Source organism: Fistularia commersonii, chromosome 9, assembly GCF_037954325.1.
Source record: "Fistularia commersonii isolate RoL2024-O1a breed Wild chromosome 9, RoL_Fcom_v1.0, whole genome shotgun sequence".
Lineage (NCBI taxonomy): Eukaryota > Metazoa > Chordata > Actinopteri > Syngnathiformes > Fistulariidae > Fistularia > Fistularia commersonii.
Genome location: NC_141292.1, coordinates 17,015,520 through 17,035,785, shown reverse-complemented (window position 1 = coordinate 17,035,785; position 20,266 = coordinate 17,015,520). Strand labels below are relative to the sequence as shown.

Genomic DNA, 20,266 nt, shown 5'->3' with positions numbered 1-20,266 from the left:
TCATGTCGATTCCTCTCAGGATGATGTTGTAGGTCTTCATTGGGTCGGAGCCCGAGAACGGGGGGCTGGGGCACACACACACACACACACACACACACACACACACACAATTACAAATGAATAATATTCTACAAGATTTTTTCCTGATTTCCTGTTTACGTACTGGTTGTGTCTTGTTTACTTCCTGTTTACTTCCTGTTTGTTGTCTTGTTTACTTCCTGTTTGCTTCCTGGTTGTGTCTTCTCTACTTCTTGTTTACTTCCTGGTTGTGTCCTGTTTACTTCCTGGTTGTGTCTTCTCTACTTCTTGTTTACTCCCTGGTTGTGTCTTGTTTACTTCCTGTTTACTTCCTGGTTGTGTCTTCTCTACTTCTTGTTTACTTCCTGGTTGTGTACTGTTTATTTCCTATTTACTTCAAAGTTTTCTTTCTCGCTAATGTCGAAGGGCCTGTCATGGGACTTTTCTCATCATTTCTAGTTTATTTTTATGAAATTTAATCGAAAATGTTTTTATTGTGGCATTTAATTCAAATATTCAACCTTCAATCCTGTGTGTTTTAGTGTCTTTTAAAAGTATATTTTATCTGATTTCTGGAGTTTAAAAGGTAAATTCCCAAAGAAACGGTTGTCAATTCAAATCATCAAATAAAATGTATTGGCGGGCAAGAATATTTGCAAACAATAATAATAATAATAATAATAATAATAATAATAATAATAACAATAATAATAATAACAATAATAATAATAATAATAATTTTTAAAAAATCAATCGTTATCTAAGATGAGGATTTTCAATTAAATATAGATAAATAAATAACAGAATAAAATACGCTCGAGCTGAGAGTAGAAATGGTTGTCCTTCCTCTAGTTGGTAAAACAGCACTGCTATCTGGTGCGAGCAGGGGGCGGAGCTTATGACCCACCTGCCGGCGAGCAGCTCGTAGATCAGGATGCCGAGCGACCAGCAGTCGGCCGAGCTGTCGTGGCCCTTGTTTAGGATGATCTCGGGGGCCACGTACTCCGGCGTCCCGCAGAACGTCCACGTCTTCTTCCCCAGGCCCACCTTCTTAGCGAAGCCGAAGTCCACCTGCAAAACATTAGCCTAGCGTGAGCCGCGTGGCCTGTTGCTAATGGCTTGTGCAGCGGTGTTAGCCGCACTGACATTTCTGCGAATTTGTAACATATTAATATATAGTGGAAATAAAAACTATGCGGATGATGCTAGGTAGCTAATAAGGCTGCTAGCGGCTAATGGGTGATTAGCTACATTGATAACATTCATCAAGAAAGTACTAGTTTACGAGGCCAAGATTATTAGCTCGATAGGTAAGGTTTACAAGTAATGAGTTTCATATAGCACCGCTGGGCCAGGATGATGCTACATACATAAAGTTAGCATAGTTGGAGCTCGCTACTATTTTAGCGTAGCAACATTGGTCCAGGGTGATGCTGCATTGGTTTATAAACTATAGGTAGTACGAGGTGCCAGTTTAGCATAGCTGCAGTGGTCCAGGTGTCACAAAGTTAAATGTAATACAAAGTTAATGTAAAGAAAGCATTTGCTACCAGATAGCATAGCAATGTTGGTCCAGGACGATGCCACATAGGTAAAATTACTATAGATTGTGCTAGGTACCAGTTTAGCGTAGCCTTGCTGGTCCAGGATGATGTTATGTAAGATACAGTAGTAGTGCTAGATACCTGTTTAGCATAGCTGCACCGATTCAGGATGATGCTACATTGGTAAAGTTACTGTAGATACTACTAGATACCAGTTTAGCATAGCCTTGCTGGTCCAGGATGATGTTATGTAAGTTACTGTAGTAGTGCTAGATACCTGTTTAGCATAGCTTCACTGATCCAGGATGATGCTACATTGGTAAAGTTACTATACATTGTGCTAGGTACCAGTTTAGCATATGCGTGCTGGTCCATGATGATGTTAGGTAAGTAAAGTTACTATAGAAGTGCTAGGTTCCAGTTTAGTGTAGTTGTTGGGGTCCAGGATATAGGTAAAGCTACTTTCCATAGTACTGGTAACTAGTTTAGAGTAGCAGCGCTGGTCCAGGATGATGCTAAATTGGTAAAGCTAATGTAGATACTACTAGATTCCAGCTTAGCAGAGCCTAGCTGGTCCAGAATGATGTTATGTAAGTTATAGATACCAGTTTAGCATTGTTGCACTGGTCCAGGATGATGCTACCCAGGTAAAGCTACTATAGATAGTGCTAGTTACCAGTTTAGCGTAGCCGCGGTGGTCCAGGATAATGTTCTCGGGCTTCAGGTCTCGGTAGATGATCCCCCTGGTGTGCAGCGACGCCAGAGCCTCCACAACGCAGCCGGTGTAGAACCTCGTCATGCTGTCGTCGAACGACTCCCTGCGGCAGGAAGGGGGTTGATGTCACGTTGCACACTAACACACACCACACACACACACACACACACACACACACCGGTCTCGGAGCACCGTCCACAGCTCCCCTCCAAGGCAGGCCTCCAGAAGCATGTAGAGATACTTGGAGTCTCTGAAGGTGCGGTACAATCTGGAGGAAGCCAAACACATCTTGAGTGACATCTGGAGATGAATCCGGAAGGTTCCAGAGCTAATTTAACAGAAGGAGGATTTTATTTTGAAAGGAAGCGAGACTTCCTGCCTGATGATGAAGGGGCTGTGGGCGTCCATCATGATGCGACGCTCCGACAGGATGTGACCCTGCTGGCTCGTGTCCAGGATGTGACGCTTCTTCAGCACCTTGAGGGCGAACGAGCGGCTGGGGTCGGTCTTCAGGTGGACCTGGGGGGGGACAGGAAGTGGTGGGATGGACACAGGAAGTGGAAAAGTGGACACAGGAAGTGGAAGTGTGGACACAGGAAGTGGAGGTGTGGACACAGGAAGTGGGTGGACGGACACAGGAAGCCGATGGATGGATGCAGGAAGTGGAGGAGCACACAGGAAGAAGGAAGACGGACACAGGAAGTGAAAGAGTGGACACAGAAAATAGTAGATGGGACACAGGAAGTGGAAGAGCACAGAGGACGAGCACAGAGGACGTGGGAGGATGGACACAGGAAGTGGAAAAGTGGACACAGGAAGTGGGAAGACGGACACAGGAAGTGAAAGCGTGGACACAGAAAATAGTAGATGGGACACAGGAAGTGGAAGAGCACACAGGAAGTGGGAGGACGGACACAAGAAGTGGGTGGATGGACACAGGAAGTGGAAGAGTGGACACAGGAAGTGGAAGAGGACAGGGGAAGTGGGAGGACGGACACAGGATGTGGAAGAGCACACAGGAAGTTGAAGAGTGGACACAGGAAGTGGGAGGACGGACACAGGAAGTTGAAGAGTGGACACAGGAAGTGGAAGAGTGGGCTCAGGAAGTGGAAGAGCACACAGGAAGTGGGAGAAAGGACACAGGAAGTGGAAAAGTGGACACAGGAAGTGGGAGGACGGACACAGGAAGCCGATGGATGGATACAGGAAGTGGAGGAGCACACAGGAAGAAGGAAGACGGACACAGGAAGTGAAAGAGTGGACACAGAAAATAGTAGATGGGACACAGGAAGTGGAAGAGCACAGAGGACGAGCACAGAGGACGTGGGAGGATGCACACAGGAAGTGGGTGGATGGATACAGGAAGTGAAAGAGTGGACACAGGAAGTGGAAGAGTGGACACAGGAAGTGGAAGAGTGGACACAGGAAGTGGAAGAGCACAGAGGAAGTGGGAGGATGGACACAGGAAGTGGAAAAGTGGACACAGGAAGTGGAAGAGCACACAGGAAGTGGGTGGATGGATACAGGAAGTGAAAGAGTGGACACAGGAAGTGGGAGGACGGACACAGGAAGTGGGTGGATGGATACAGGAAGTGAAAGAGTGGACACAGGAAGTGAAAGAGTGGACACAGGAAGTGGGAGGACGGACACAGGAAGTGGGTGGATGGATACAGGAAATGAAAGAGTGGACACAGGAAGCAGAAGTGCACACAGGACGTGGGAGGACGGACACAGGAAGTGGAAGAGTGGACACAGGAAATGGAGAATGGGACACAGGAAGTGAAAGAGTGCACAGGAAATGGAAGAGTGGTGACAGGAAGTGGAAGATGGGACACAGGAAGTGGAGGAGGAAATAATCTTGATAAGATATTAATCAAGAAGATGAATTGTCTTGATTAATATCTTTACTGCCATTTTGACATTTAAATAGAAAACAAGGATAACAACTTCTCATTATAAGAACAACAATAGCAGTAAAAATAACAAAACAATAACATTAATAATAAAAAAAACTATGAAGATAATAACATTCCAAAAATAAACAAAAATATACAAAAATATTCATAATGATGATAATTATTATTACTATCACAACAATAATAAAAATGTATGTATCAGCAAAGACAATAATAATAATAATAATGCTATTGGTTAGCAATACAAATAACTGATTTATTTTCTATAAGTGGTATTGATCAATGAATAATAATAATAATAATGGCAAAGATGATAATAACAATTATACTACTACTACTACTACTAATGATAAAAATAATAATAATTATTATTACTATAATAACTTTAATGGTAAAAATGGAAAATAATTAAGTGCCGTGTCATCGAAAGACTTGATAATATAAATATAGTAATATGAATATAATGTAAAACAATTATTGACATGATAATAATGACAATGACGATAATAATAAAATAAAATCTATTGACAATAGATATGTTTTTGGTGGTATTTATCTATATTTATGTATATATGTGATATTTTATTTCATGCTGTATTTTGTCTTGCTGATGATGTCATCATGTTTTTTTTTTTTTTTTTTTTTTTTTTAATTTAAAAACAATTTAAAAACATCGGGGGGGTAACAGACCAGCTCCACCCGGCTGAAGCCTCCCATCCCCAGGGTGCAAACGATGTTCAGATCCCCGAGGGTCACGCTGGAGAAGAAGTCCTTCTCCGCCTGGAGCCTGCCGGGGAGGAGGAGGTCAAAGGTCAGAGGTCAGAGGTCAGAAGAAGATACAGACTAGGGAGAAATACAGGTCGGATAATTGCCTGTGCGATAACGCAATTAATAATAATCATCATATATATTAGTATTATTACATTTGCAATATTTCTAACTTGATGAAAAGTATGCGGTGTCAAAACTGAATTTGATCTTACGTTAAATTCCATCGAAAAAAAAATTCCACTTTTTTTTTCTGAAATTTAATTTCCATCAAAATTCCCGACCCCTGACGGGAAAAGCCGAAAGAAGAGGAAGAAGAAGATTAAATTCCATCGAAAGTCATTTACTAAAGAAAAATCAAGTCAACTAAAAAAATTCAATTCAATTCAAACAGTTATTTAAAAAATAAAAGTTGAAACCAGTGATAAAAAATTGTCCCCCTTTGTGGTCTGGACCCCGAAGCAGGAAACAGATTAAGACAATTTTTCCCAAAAAAATAAAGTCTGGCAAATGTTGATGTGTTGTAAGATGAAAATGATATTAAAAATTAAATTAAATTAAAAGACATTTGCTTGAAAAGATATTTGGGGGAAAATCACATTTTCGAAAAAGGTTGAAATTAAAATTGGGACGTGGCTGGGGAGGCCGATGATTACAATTTTTTGTCAAAAGATAAAAGTTAAAATCTAAAACATAATTTTCAATGAAATGAAATCAAATTCAAGACATTTATTTGAAAAATATAGTCGGAGATTAACTGACTTAGATTCAGGCGCGGCGCCCCCTAGTGGTTAGAATTATGAAAAGTAATGTACAAATAAATTAAATTAAATTAAATTAAATTAAATTTACTGAATAAAAAATATTTTAAAAAATACATGTATGAAATACGATTTTCTGTTCAATTTTACTTCAGAGTAAAATCTGGGGGTGGCGCCCCCTAGTGGACGTGGAGCCATGAAATACAATAAAATAAAGTAAAATAAAATAAAACATGTAGAAATAAAATAAAATAAAATTCAAGACATTGATTTAAAAAAGTTGTCAGAAGTCAACCAACATAAATTCGGGCGTGGCGCCCCCTAGTGGTTAGAATTACGAGAAGTAACATAAAATTAAATTAAATTAAATTAAATTAAATTAAATTTACTGAATAACAAATATTTAAAAAAAAATACATGTATGAAATACAATTTTCTGTTCAATTTTACTTCAGAGTAAAATCTGGGAGTGGCGCCCCCTGGTGGACGTGGAGCCAAGAAATATAATAAAATAAAGTAAAATAAAATAAAATTCAAGACGTTTATTTAAAAAAAAATTGTCGGAAATCAACCAACATAGATTCGGGCGTGGCGCCCCCTAGTGGTTAGAATTATGAGAAGTAACATAAAATCAAATTAAATTAAATTAGATTAAATTGAATTAAATTAGATTTAATGACTATTTAAAAAATACGTGTACAAAATACAATTTTCTGTTGAATTTTACCCTGAAGTCAAATCTGGGGGTGGAGCCCCCTTGTGGCAGGGAAGCCAGGAAATATAATAAAATACAGTAAAATAAAATAAAATATGAAGAAATAAAATAATTTAAAATAAAATGAGATTCAAGACATTTATTTAAAAAGATAGTCGGAAGTCAACCAAAATAGATTCGGGCGTGGTGCCCCCTAGTGGTTAGAATTATGAGAAGTAACATAAAATTAAATTAAATTAAATTAGATTAGATTAAATTAAATTAGAGTTAATGACTAACAAATATTTTAAAAAATACGTGTACAAAATACAATTTTCTGTTGAATTTTACCCTGAAGTAAAATCTGGGGGTGGAGCCCCCTTGTGGCAGGGGAGCTGGGAAATATAATAAAATAAAATAAAATAAAATTAAATTAAATTAAATTAAAAAAATTACATAAGATGTAATAAAATAAAATAAAACAAAATAAAAATAAAATAAAATAAAATAAAAATTCATTAAATTTATTAAAAAAAAATTGTTATTGTTTCATCATGTTGACATTATTCTAAGTATATGTTATTTTTCCTCCCTTGTGTTTCCCACAGAGTGATTCGTTTACGCTCAATTCAAGGACATCGGCGTTTTTCTTCGACTCACTTGGCCTTGACCTCGTCGCTGTCATACTGTCGGTTGTTGACGTCGTCCAACCCACCAATCAGCTGCTTGAAGGACCTGCGGGCACACGAGACGCCGCACAATGACGCCATTGAGCGGCCGCCGCCCGCCGCGTCCGACCGATGTTCACGCTAGTGACAAAGACGGCCACTCACTCGCGGTCGATGACCAGACATGTGACGTCGCCCACGGCTGTGACGCTGGCCGTGCGAACGTCCTCGCTGCACACACAAACACACACACACACACGGAGAAAGAGGTTAGCAGGGGAGGTGGATCAGCTGACCCTGTCCCCCTAGTGGCCGCAACTGGAATTACACGCGTTTCATGAATGAATATAATTAAATTTATAATTAAATGTAAAATTGAAGTAACTAAATATTATTATCATATATAGTACATAGTAATGTTGTATATATTATATGTACATAATGTATAAAGTTTCAAATCATGTATACATTTAATGTTATACATATTTAATTTCATATACAATGTATATAGTTATTTATACAGTATATAATGTTAATAACGATGTTTATAATTCTGAAATATAATTATAATAATGTTATTATTATATTATATAATTATATGATATGGTATTCAATTGAGTACATCACATAAATTATACGTACATGAGATCATTCTATAGAAATTCTACAATTTAAAAATATTTAAATGTTAATTAATTAAACTTAATTATAATTGAATTATATATAGTAACTATATATTATTATTGTTATACATATGCATGTATTTTATATACATATTCAATATCTACAAATACATACTTACATTTAAATAGAATAAATAAATAATATATATATAAATAAAATAGATACATAGTCATAAAAATATGAACAAATCCAAAAATTAAAATCTATGGAAAAGTTGAATGAGATGAATTTGAAATTGTATTGTTGGAAACAAAAAAAGTCTCAACCTTTATTGCTCATCAAAATAGTATATTATATATCATAATATTAAATAATATATAATATTTAAGTCTATTAAGAATATAAAAATATGGTGATAAAACTATTTTTCAAATTTATGTTAATAATTGAAACAAAACCTTTTTTTTTTGAATGTCAGAAATATTTATTTGTACATTTTGAGGTTGTTTATCATTCTCACTTCAACAGGTGAAATAAACAAGCGAGATGGGGAAAATCTGTGTGTGTGTGTGTGTGTGTGTGTGTGTGTGTGTCACCCCTTGAGCGCCTGCTCCCCGAACCAGTCCCCCTTGGCCAGAGACTTGAGGGTCACCGGCCGCTCGCCGGGCGACTCCTGGCGAGACACTTTCACCTGGACGGAGGACGGAGATGCTTCAGGTGGACGCGGACGTGGACGTGGACGTGGACGTGGAGGTGGACGTTCCTCACCTGGCCCTCGCTGATGATGAAGAAGGTGTCTCCCGAGGCCCCCTGACGGACGATGAAGTCACCGTCGCGGTAACGAGTCTGTCGGGGGGAAACAAAGAAGGCGTCACGTGAGGTTGGTGTAATAAAGGTGTAATAAAGGTGTAATAAAGGTGTAATAAAGGTGTAATAGGGGTGTAATAGAGGTATCAGAGGGTGTATTAGGGGGCGTAAATGTCCCTCACCTCCTCCAGGACATCGGCCAGCTTGCTGAGGACGTCCTCGGGTAGGGACTGGAAGGACGGGACGCTGTGGGGGCGGAGTCACAGTCGCCACGGCAACGAAACAGGAAGTAGAGAGGTTTCCCAGGTAATGGACCGATTAACATTAAGATGTGTGTTTGTGTGTGTGTGTGTGTGCGTTACCTGCGGAGGAACTCGGTGTACTGGGAGTGTTTGATGAGGCCGGTTCTCATCATTATGGTCTGGAATCCTTGGCGGTCGATGGCCCACAGCTTGATGTCGGTCAAAGCTGGCGCGTCAAAACCATGGTTGAAAATAAACTACAAATGGCTGACATGGACTACAAATGGATGACATGGACTACAAATGGCTGACATGGACTACAGATCGTTTGGTGGGACTGTAACTGTTTGCCATAAGCTACACATATTTGATATAAAATATAAAAACCTTGAAATAAATGGAATGAGTAGATTATATACAGATGTCTGAGAGAAACTACAAATTGCTGAAATCAATTGCAAACAACTGCTTTAACTGACACGCTGCTGAAATGAACTTCAAAGAGCTCAAATGGACTACAAATGGCTGCAGTAAATGATACATGGTTAAAATGAACTAAAAATGGCTGAAATGAACTACAAAAGGTTGAAAAACTACAAATAGCTGAAATGAACTACAAAAGGTTGAAAAAACTACAAATGGCAGAAATGAACTACAAAAGGTTGAAAAAGTACAAATGGCTGGAATGAACTACAAAGAGTTGAAAAACTATAAATGGCTGGAATGAACTACAAAAGGTTGAAATGAACTACAAAGGGTTAAAAAAACTACAAATGGCTGAAATGAACTACAAATGGCTGAAATGAACGACAAAGGGTTGAAAAACTACAAATGGCTGAAATGAACTACAAACGGTTGAAATGAACTACAAATGGCTGAAATCAACTACAAATGGCTGAAATGAACTGCAAAAGGTTGAAAAACTACAAATGGCTGAAATGAACTACAAAGAGTTGAAAAACTACAAATGGCTGGAATGAACTACAAATGGCTGAAATGAGCTACAAAAGGTTGAAAAAGTACAAATGGCTGGAATGAACTACAAAGAGTTGAAAAACTACAAATGGCTGGAATGAGCTACAAAAGGTTGAAATGAACTACAAAGGGTTAAAAAACTACAAATGGCTGAAATGAACTACAAATGGCTGAAATGAACAACAAAACGTTGAAAAAGTACAAATGGCTGGAATGAACTACAAAAGGTTGGAAAAATTACACATTTATGTATATGTATATATATATATATATGTGTGTGTGTGTGTGTGTATGTGTAGTCATTTATTTATTTCAATATCTATTTATCTTATATCTTTCTCATTTATCTACCCCGTTCTTTATCTTATTTATCTTATCCCTTATTTCATACTATTATTTATTATTGTTATGTTTTACTTGAAACTGGCACAACAATTTCCTTCGGGATAAATAAAGTTGTTCTTATTCTTATTTTTATTCTTATTGTTTATATATTTGAATAGTTATTTATGTATGATGTCATTTTTTTATTTTAAAGAATAAGAATAAGAATAAGAATAAGAATAAGAATAAGAATAAGAATAAGAATAAGAATAAGAATAAGAATAAGAATAGGAACAACTTAATTTATCCCGAGGGAAATTGTTGTGCCAGTTTCAAGTAAAACATAACAATACTAAATAATAGTAGAAAATTGTATAAACAGTAAAAAAGGAGGGAGAATAAGAAATAAAAATAAAACTATAAAGTGTCAAAGTCAAGGCTATAAAGTGGTATTTGCTTATGTATCTTATTTATTTTCTCATATATCTTTTTATATCAGTATGTTTTACCTATTTATACTGTTATTTATTTGTAATTGTAATTCTATCTGTCAATTTTTTTGTGTGTGTGAATTACTTTATTAATTTCTATAGCAATCAATCCCTTATTATACATTATTTATACATTTATACATTTAAATATTTGAATAGTTCTTTTTTTATTTGTGATGTTATTTATGTTTCCATTCACCGGTATTTATTAATCTTATTTCCTCATTTTTGAATATATTTCACCTATTTAATCTGTAATTCAACTGTAGAATTTAATTGTATGTGTTAATATATGTTTATATTCATATCCTTATAAATAATTTATCATTATCATTTAATATTTTACTTATTCCTCATTTACTTGTACAATTAATTGATACATTTCTTTAATATATGAATGTACTTATCTTTTTATTGACCAGTCTATATTTATCTTACTTGGATTCACTTTAAAGTTGATTAATTTATAGTATTTATTCAAGATATAATTTATCTTGAATAAATAATTGATTTATTATTCTTGATTTATTTTTCACTTTCACTTTTGAATATAGATCATTCATTTATTTGTGATAAATTAATGAATTTATCCTTGATTTATTTTCCTATGTTACCAACCGTGTTTATATCTCAAACAAATCCACCCTTTGTTTATCCTCTCCGTTCCGTTGTTTTTTTTTAAACTTTGTTTATTGAATTAAATGTGACGGGTTTCCTCGGCGGGAAGAAAAAGCCGGTCGGGCCGAGACGGATGTTCGTCTCCGTGGCGACGAGGAGGAAGACAAAGAGCCTCTCTCTTTAAAATACATCACTCGTAAAATACATCAAAGTATTTATTTCTATTTATATTTCTAATTAATACCAATGATATCATCAACTTTTATTTATTTTATTTATCAAGAATATATTCTATATTTTTTCCTATTTTTTCATATAAATATGGTGAACTGGGAACATTTTTAAATATATTTTTAATGTATTTGTTTTGGTTATTTATGTTTTAGTCGATAATTGGCTGGTTCAATGTGTGTGTGTGTGTGTGTGTGTGTAAGTCAGCGTGCGCATGTGACTTTTCGTGTGTGTGTTTCTATGTGTTCCAATGTGTGTATGTGTGTATGTATGTGTGTGTGTGTGTTATGCGTGTGCAGTTGTGTGTCCGTGTGTGTATGTGTGTGTGTGTGTGTCAGTGTGTCTCTGTAAGTTAATGTATGCATGTGACATTGTGTGTGTGTGTGTGTGTGTGTGTGTGTGTGTGCATTTGTGTGTCTGCGTGTACCTGGGTGAGTATATGCGTGTGTGTGTAACTGGGTGTCTGTGTGTGTTTTTGTGTGTTAAAATGTGTGTGTGTGTGTGTGTATGGGAGTACATGAGTGTGTGTGTGTGTGTGTGTCAGTGTGTCTCTTAGTTAGTGTGCGCATGTGACTTTTTGTGTGTGTGTTTCTGTGTGTTCCAATGTGTTTATGCATGTGTGTGTGTGTGTGTATTTGTGTGTTTGTGTGTGTGTGTGTGTAGCTGTGTCTCTGCAAGTCAGTGTGCGCATGTGACTTTTTGTGTGTTTCTCTCTTTGTGTGTGTGTGTGTGTGTGTGTGTGTGTGTGTGTGTGTGTGTGTGTGTGTGTGTGTGTATTTCTGTGTGTTTCATTAAATCCCAAGGTTATAACTATTATTGAATAAAATGACATCCTATTTCATAAACCCTTGTGTCTCCGTTTTTATCACGACTCCCGTGTGTGTGTGTGTGTGTGTGTGTGTGTGTGTGTGTGTGTGTGTGTGTGTGTGTGTGTGTGTATGTCTACAGCTGCTAGTCTCCGTCAATTATTTATTGAGATAAAACTCTATATTTATAAACTCAATTTTGTGTCTCTATTTTATGTGGCTGCCACCAATGTGTGTGTGTGTGTGTGTGCGCACGTGTGTGTGTGTGTGTGTGTGTGTGTGTACCCGTCACAGACGCTGTACGGGTGCAGTTGTACAAGATGGCCAGCTCTCCAAACACCTTCCCAGGTCCGATGGCGCAGATGGTCTTTCCTTGTTTGCTGACCTCCACCGTCCCTTCTGGAGCCACAAGGAAGAAGAAGAAGAGGACTTTGGACCTGGACCTGGACCTGGATCTGGACCGCAATGTCTCTGGACTCATTTGAAGTTCTAGACGCCTCTCTGGTCCGGGTACCTTCTGGACTCGGACTTGAGATTGGAACACTTCTGGACCGGATTGTCATTGGACCTCCTGACCTCCTGACCGTGTCCTTCCCTGTCCACGACTTGACACTTCCTGGAGTCAAGGCGGTGTAGACTACCTCCTGTCTCGGCTCAGACTCTGTCCTTTCCAGACTGGACTCTAAAACCATCTTGGACTCAATCTGGATGCTGACTTGTACCTTTCTGGACTTAAATTCTGACCTCGGGAGCAGGACTTGTACTACACTTGGGACTCGGCTTTGGCTTTGGCTCCAAGGTCCGAGTCCAGACAGGAAGGGCTCCCCTCCTCCTTGACTCTGGAGAAAAGACCGAGTCCAAGTCGATGCAGGGTCCAAGAACAGGGTCCTAGTCCAGAATTTGATTTTGAGTACATGAAGCTTTGACTTTGGCTACGCAGTCTCTCGTCCCAGTCTAATCCCAAACTCCAGCTCTTCTGGACTCAGACTTGACATTACTTCAGACACATTCTCATTTGAGATTGGAACCTCCATGTACTCAAGACAAATTCTGGAGCACGACTGTTCTGGAACTGGACTGTCATTTCTGGTCTGGACTTTGTTTGACTCAAAAACATCTTGGACTCACTCTGGATGCTGAATCGCACCTTTCTGGACTCGAACTCTAACTTTTGGAGTCGGATTCGTACTTCACTTGGATTCAGCTTTGACTTTAGCCTTGTAGTCTCAAGTCAAATCACACTTTAGCTCCTCTGGACTCGAATGTGACACTGTTTCAGATCCGGTCTACCTTGAGATTGGACCCATCTTAGAGCTGGAGTTTGGAGTTCTTCCCATTTGGACTTGGACTATGGTGCCAAAGAGTCCAAGTGAAGTACAAGTCCAACCCTAGAAGTAAGACTGTAGAAAGGGGTGATTCAGCATCTGGGCTGAGTCCCAAACAGTTTAAATCAAGTCCAGACCAGAAAGGACAGTCCAAGTCCAGAGCAGTTGTAGTCCAGAATTTGAGTATGTGAAAGCTCAAATCTCAAGGGAGATTGTGTCTGAATATCAAGCCCAAGTCCAGAAGAGCTGGAGTTTGAGATTTGACTGGGACTAAAGACTACAGAGCTTCAGGGTCCAGGGGGTGTGGAGTTCTTCCTGTATGGACCCCAAACCTGTTCTTTCTGGTCTGAAGTCGATGAAACTCAATAAGTGTTTTGGACTTAGCCCAGATGCTGAATCGCACGTTTATACACTCAAAGTAACTCTTACTTCTGGATCCAGACTTGTACTTCGCTTGGACTCAACTTTGACTTTGCCGGACGGTCTTTTGACCCAGTCTAATCTCAAACTCCGGCTGTTCTGGACTCGTACTTGACATTGTTTCAGACATGGTCTCACTTGAGATTGGATCCTTCATGTACTCAAAGTCAAATTCTGGACTACAACTTGACTATTCTTGGAATGCGTTCTGGACTTGGATTCTGTCCTTTCTGGTCTGGAGTTGTCTTAACCTGATAACTGTTTTGGACTTAGTTTTGATGCTGAATCGAATCTTTCTGGACTCAAACTCTTACTTCTGGAGCCAGACTTGTACTTCACTTGGGCTCAACTTTGACTTTGTCCGACAGTCTCTTGTCCCTGTTTAATCTCAAACTCCAGCTGGCCTGGACTCGGACTTGACGTTATTTCAGACACATTCTCATTTGAGATTGGCACCTCCATGTACTCAAGACAAAATCTGGACCACAACTGTTCCTGACTTGGACTGTCATTTGTGTTCTGGACTTTGTTTGACTCTAAAAACATCTTAGACCCAAATTTTCACTTCTGGAGTCAGACTTGTACTTCACATGTCTCCTCTTGGACAGGACTTGTACTCCACTTGCTGGAATCACCACGATTTGGATCCAAGCCTTTCCGGACTCAGACTCGGACGCCATCTTGGACTCTGGTCCTTCCAGAACCCCCCCTTTGCCCATGTGTCCCCGAGTCTTACCCTCAAGGACGTAGACCATGGAGCCGTCGTCGCCTTCCTGGATGACGCAGCAGCCCTGGGCCAGGCTGGTGGGATGCATGCAGTCCGAGATAGTGAGTATCTGAGGAGCGAACCCAAACAAGATTCCCCGTCCTTTAGCATGCTTTAGCATGGAGAACCCGCAGTCGGTCCACTGCTCACCTGCCCGTGTTCCAGATGTTTCATGAAGTCGTTGTTCATCAGGGCCCTCTGGATCAGCTCGCTTGACCTGCACAGGAATGCAACTATCAGACCCTGAACACACCACCAAGTGTGTGTGTGTGTGTGTGTGTGTGAGTGCTCACTCCTTGGACTTGCTGTAGCTGGTTAGCGTGACATGCGTAAGCTGCGAGGGGTCCAGGCCGGTGGGCTCCGCCGAGATGGCCTGCCTCTTGGTGCGCTGTGGCTCGTCGGGGGCGGGCGGGGCCTGCGGGGGGGGCGCTGCTGGGAGGTGATAGCGTTAGCACGCGGTTAGCGCCTTGGAAAATAAACATACATGCCTGAGACTGAGGCGAGCTAACGCTAGCTCCAGTCGCGTTTGGAGGACGAGCAAAGGTTAGCATGTCCAAAATGACCCCAGCACCAATCGGCTAGGGCTAATACCGCACACTAATGTCAGATTTGCTAGCTCCAGCACAGGTTTGGGTCACCAAGGGAGATTCTAGTTGTGCTAACCTGCGCTAGCAGCTGGGGTAGCGTTGGTGGCGGAGGCTTGTGGAGTGGGCGGCGCCGGTATTGTGGGCGGTACCGACTGCGCGGGCGGCGCCGGGCCGCGGTGCTTGTCGAGTTCCACCTGCAGCTGGCGGATGAGGTCGTCCTTAGCATCCAACTCCAGCTCCAGCTCGTCGATTAGCTGGTCCCGCTGGCGCAGCTCCTCGATCTTCAGCTGCAGCGCTAGCTGCAAGTCGCGCAGCGTGCCGCCGCTGCGGGACGTCGCCATGGAGACCGGCATTGGCGGGACGGGGCGGGGCTAACGGACGCAGGAAGTCACAGGAAGTTGGTTGATTTGAACATTTCTGCTACCTCTCTCTGCTTTTTCCGATACATATATTCACTCATTCGTCCACAGACATACAAACATTCACTCACTCATTTACTAGCATGTTGGGACAAACAAAAACTCACTTGTTCATTCAAAATTAATATGGAGACTTTTAACCATTCACTCACTCATACAAACATTAGCATTAGCTCAGTAACACGTCACCATATAGAAGCTAACGTCATTCACCCTCTCATTCACACGTCGTATGGACACAAACAACCATTCATTCACTCACTCATTCAATGTTTAGGGACACAAACAATCATTCATTCACGCATCTATTTGCGACAAAAACCTTTCACTAACTCATTTATACGACGATTCACCCTCTCATTCACACGTCGTATGGACACAAACATCCATTCACTCACTCATTCACCCGTTCATCAAGAAGTGACTTGTGGGGAAGAGCAGTTATAAAATATCAGAGCGTCCACAACCGATCCAGAAGTGTGATCTTTTTTTTTTTTTTTCTAAATGTAAAAATCATTTCTGATCGTCGGCGTTACTCACTTTTCCAGTCAGATGGAGAAGACGACTCCTCTCTTTTTGTCTCTCTTTCTTTCTTTCGTTCCAGAGAGAAAAGGCGTGAGATGATGGATTCCCCTCCTCCACCTCCTCCTCTTCTTCTTTATCTTCTTCTTTTTCTTCTTCTTCTTCTCCTTCTTCCACTCGACAGTCGGGCAGGAGATCCTGCGAAGCGGCAGGAGAAATGACCCGCCGTGGAGAAGCAGCTGGGTTTGACAGCAGCCCTTCAAAATAAAAGCCTGATTAAAATTTAATTCACCGTGACCGGAACAGGAAGTTGACAAAATAAAAGTTTTATTAAAAAAAATCACTCACTACAATATGACCGGAAGTCCGTCAAAATAAAAGCCTGATAATACTGACTCACTGCAGTGTGATAGGAAGTGTACAAAATAAAAGCCTAACTGCAAAGATTCAATATACATTTACAGGAAGTAAACAAAATAAAAGCTTTGTCAAAAATTAATACACTAAAGCATGACAGGAAGTCCTTCAAAATAAAAGATGAAATACGATAGCTCAGTAAATCACAACAGGAAGTCTAAGAAAATAAAAACTTTATCAAAACTAATTCACTAAAACGTGACCAGGAGTCCTTCAAATAAAAGCTGGATTACACTGAGTCCCAGCTCTAAGACAGGAAGTTGACAAAATAAAAGCATGTTTACACTGAAGCACAGCAGCTTGACAGGAAGTCTACAAAATAAAAGCTTTATTAAAAATCAATTCACTAAAACATGACCGGAAGTCCTTCAAAATAAAAGCCGATTACACAAACTCAGGAAATCACTACAGGAAGTTTATGAAACAAAAGCTTTATCAAAGATTGATTCACTAAAACATGACCGGAAGTCCTTCAAAATAAAAGCTGGGTTACATTAGAGCAGTAAATTACAACAGGAAGTCTATGAAATACAGGCTTTATTAAAAATCAATTCACTAAAACATGACCGGAAGTCCTTCAAAATAAAAGATGGAATACAATAGCTCAGTAAATCACAACAGGAAGTCTAAGAAATAAAAACTTTATCAAAACTAATTCACTAAAAAGTGACCGGGAGTCCGTCAAATAAAAGCTGGATTACACTGATTCCCTGCTCTGAGACAGGAAGTTGACAAAATAAAAGCATGTGTACACTGAAGCACTGCAGCTTGACAGGAAGTCTACAAAATAAAAGCTTTATTAAAAATTGATTCACTAAAACATGACCGGAAGTCCTTCAAAATAAAATACGGATTACAATAGCTCAGTAAATCACAACAGGAAGTCTAAGAAATAGAAACTTTATCAAAACTAATTCACTAAAATGTGACCGGAAGTCCTTCACATAAGAGCCAGATTACACTGATTCACTGCAGCTTGACAGGAAGTCTACAAAATAAAAGCTTTATTAAAAATTAATTCCCTAAACCTGATCGGAGGTCATTCAAAACAATGCCTACTTACATAGATTCGTCGCAACTAAGACAGGAAGTCTACAAAATAAAAGCTTTATCAAAATTAATTCGCCACAACATGACTGTACAAAATAAAAGCCTAACTGTACTTATTCAATACACTCTTACAGGAAGTTAACAAAGTAAAAGGCTGATCACACTGATTAACTATATCATGACAGGAAGTCTACATAACTCGACAAAATATAAAATCTAATTTGTAAGCTAAAAACCTATTGAGAAATTAAAAGTAATAAAGTGTGATATACATTACAATTAGTTCCGTTAACACACAGTAATAACAACATTGTAATAACAGAGAAAATATATTTATATCCAGACAAGTATGAAAAAATGTTACTTGGACCCACTTGAAAAATTATATCGGTTACTGACTCTTCATTTTAAATAATTTTATTGCCTTTTAAATAAAAACAAACACAGGTCTTCTACCTTAGTAAATAGGGGTGTAGTACCGCCACCAGCCGCTAGGGGCAGCAGCGTGATCACCCCGCCCTCCTCTCCGCTGAACCGGAAGCGGAAGTATTCGCTTCATTATAAACATCCAAGATGGCGGCTACCGGGGGCGTCGCGAACAGCGGGATGGAAAAACTAGAGTTGTATCCTTTAATTACGTCTTCGGGAGTAAATCCTGGGGTTTAAATGTGCGTTTAGTTTTTATTTGACTTTTATGTTATTATTGCCACAAATTGACATTAACCTCGAAGCATTTGACGGTTTTGCACGAATAAAACGTAACGAATGGTTGCGAAAGTAGCATAGAATTTAATTTCACATGTTAGCGAATGTAGATTAATAAAATATTTCTCTTTCTTGATTTTTGATATAGACAGAAACACCTGAAAACGGAACAGTCGTTTTCGCTTTGTTTGAATTCCCGTCCCTTTTATAAACCGACCTGCAGATGACTATCAAGCTAGCTATTCCTGCTAGCTAGCTAGCAGTACTTGACCGATCTCAGAGGAATATGAGAAAGGCATTGTCACAGTATAAATGTAGATATAGCTTGGCCTAAAATAAACAGAATATGATGTATAGGAATCATATCTGTTTATAAATGCAGAATGAAATGAAAGCTGAGCAGAAGGGGGAAGGTAAAGATCAGGGTGGAAGGTTGGGGCTGCCAAGCAGGAGGACCAGAGATGTTTAACAACAATAATAATAATAATTGATGGGTCGTTGTTAAGAGATGGAGAAGTTACTTTGAGGACACAAACTGTCTGCATACATGGTGAAGCAGGAGGCACCTGAGCGAGGTTCTCCGCTGACATATTAACCAAGAATTTTTTGATCGTACCTGTGCTGAGCTCTTTTCCTTCACCACCACCGCGGCTCTCTGGACGTTCCCTTCCCGTCGTCCCGTCTCGCCGCCGTGGCCCTGCGCTCGCTGTCCCCGGACCGGGAGCCAAGGCGAGGGGGGATCAGCAAGCATCTGGAGGTGACGGGGAGCACACTGAGCGTGTGAGGGCCCCCCCCCCCCGCCGTGTCGCTATGGCAACCACAGTCTCAATAACAGCACTAAACTGAAGGTGACTTGATAAACAAACTTCTTTACAGGAAGTGGAGCGCCGATGAAGCCCGGATCCTCCGCGTCTCCGTCACCTCCTTCCTGGATCACTTGTCGCTTGTTATGGAAACCATGGTGATGTTTCCTTAAGCTTTTACTTACATTCTCCAACCCCTTTCGTTTGGCGAAGAAAAGTTTGACAGGACAGACACGCCCATCACCTCAACTCCGCCGCCACCGCCAGTCACATTTCCCCATATTCACACATCCTGGATTGTTTTGTAACTGAAATAAAATGTATATTTATGTAATATGTTGATTTATGCAGAATTTTTTTACTTTAATCGATCCAACCTCCTGTGAATAATATACATCTGTGGCAGTGTGTAGTTCCAGCGGCGGCCAGCAGGGGGCGCAGGTGGACCGAGCATCCAGCACCAGAATGGAATTTGGATTTCAATTTATTATGTAGTATTATTTTCCTTTTTTTCTGTAAAGCATCGCAGTGAGAAACAAAACCCCGTCTTTTTCATTGTCACGCCAAGCCTGATCCTCTGTATATAAATGTAGCTTTAGTTGCATATGCATTTTTTTTGTAAACAATTCCCCTTTTATATGGTGTCACCCTGATAGGAATATCTAATTCAATTTAGTTTCAATTATTGACATGCTAGATTATATACATATATATATTTAATTTTCTCATATCTAAAGGTATTGATAATATAGTTTTCTTACGGGTTTTTGTTGTTTTTTATAATGAACACTAGCAATCGCAATATCCGCAGTGTAAGTAATATTCCAATAATGCAATAATCAATATATTTGTGAATGAAAACAAGCTGAAAGTTAAAGGAGTCGTTACCTTGGAGTCTGACTTCCTTCCTTCATCCTATCGATGGCGCTCCTTCCTTTCCTCCCGCCATCACAAACACCTGTGACAGCTCCTGGTTTGATGGGAGTCGGGGGAACAGGTGGCTCCTGCTGGCCTTCTACTAATGTGTGTGTGTGTGTGTGTGTGTGTGTG

General features: G+C 39.7%; 2 protein-coding genes across 3 annotated transcripts in view; one reads left to right on the top strand and one right to left on the bottom strand.

The window, feature by feature from the left end:
• LOC147231441 (cGMP-dependent protein kinase 1-like) overlaps nt 1-19,165 on the bottom strand; it is a 21,978-nt gene extending 2,813 nt beyond the window's left edge. For both annotated transcript variants that reach the window (XM_086152788.1, XM_086152787.1), the window contains exons 1-19: nt 19,030-19,165; nt 16,260-16,498; nt 15,377-15,671; nt 15,007-15,145; nt 14,864-14,930; nt 14,684-14,783; nt 12,488-12,601; nt 8,878-8,983; nt 8,698-8,761; nt 8,477-8,554; nt 8,305-8,399; nt 7,250-7,315; nt 7,077-7,151; nt 4,884-4,980; nt 2,657-2,796; nt 2,456-2,545; nt 2,239-2,380; nt 926-1,089; nt 1-65 (exon numbers count right to left, since the gene is read on the bottom strand). The exon at nt 1-65 is cut by the window's left edge and continues 58 nt beyond it. In XM_086152788.1, coding sequence (XP_086008914.1) covers nt 1-65; nt 926-1,089; nt 2,239-2,380; nt 2,456-2,545; nt 2,657-2,796; nt 4,884-4,980; nt 7,077-7,151; nt 7,250-7,315; nt 8,305-8,399; nt 8,477-8,554; nt 8,698-8,761; nt 8,878-8,983; nt 12,488-12,601; nt 14,684-14,783; nt 14,864-14,930; nt 15,007-15,145; nt 15,377-15,653 — 1,879 coding nt within the window. In that variant the 5' untranslated portion in view covers nt 15,654-15,671; nt 16,260-16,498; nt 19,030-19,165. The remainder of the gene's footprint in view (nt 66-925; nt 1,090-2,238; nt 2,381-2,455; nt 2,546-2,656; nt 2,797-4,883; nt 4,981-7,076; nt 7,152-7,249; nt 7,316-8,304; nt 8,400-8,476; nt 8,555-8,697; nt 8,762-8,877; nt 8,984-12,487; nt 12,602-14,683; nt 14,784-14,863; nt 14,931-15,006; nt 15,146-15,376; nt 15,672-16,259; nt 16,499-19,029) is intronic.
• Nucleotides 18,961-20,091, top strand: lage3 (L antigen family member 3). The gene is made up of 3 exons (XM_086153012.1): nt 18,961-18,988; nt 19,040-19,193; nt 19,290-20,091. The coding sequence occupies exons 1-3, from the start codon at nt 18,961-18,963 to the stop codon at nt 19,387-19,389; spliced, it is 282 nt and encodes a 93-aa protein (XP_086009138.1). The 3' UTR covers nt 19,390-20,091.
• The last annotated feature ends 175 nt before the right edge of the window (nt 20,092-20,266 follow it).

Coding starts and splice junctions, on each gene's coding strand:
- lage3 (XM_086153012.1), top strand. CDS start 18,961: ATGGTGAAGCAGGAGGCACCTGAGCGAG. Junction 18,989..19,039: donor GCAGGAGGCACCTGAGCGAG/GTTCTCCGCTGA, acceptor ACCTGTGCTGAG/CTCTTTTCCTTCACCACCAC. Junction 19,194..19,289: donor ACGGGGAGCACACTGAGCGT/GTGAGGGCCCCC, acceptor ACTTCTTTACAG/GAAGTGGAGCGCCGATGAAG.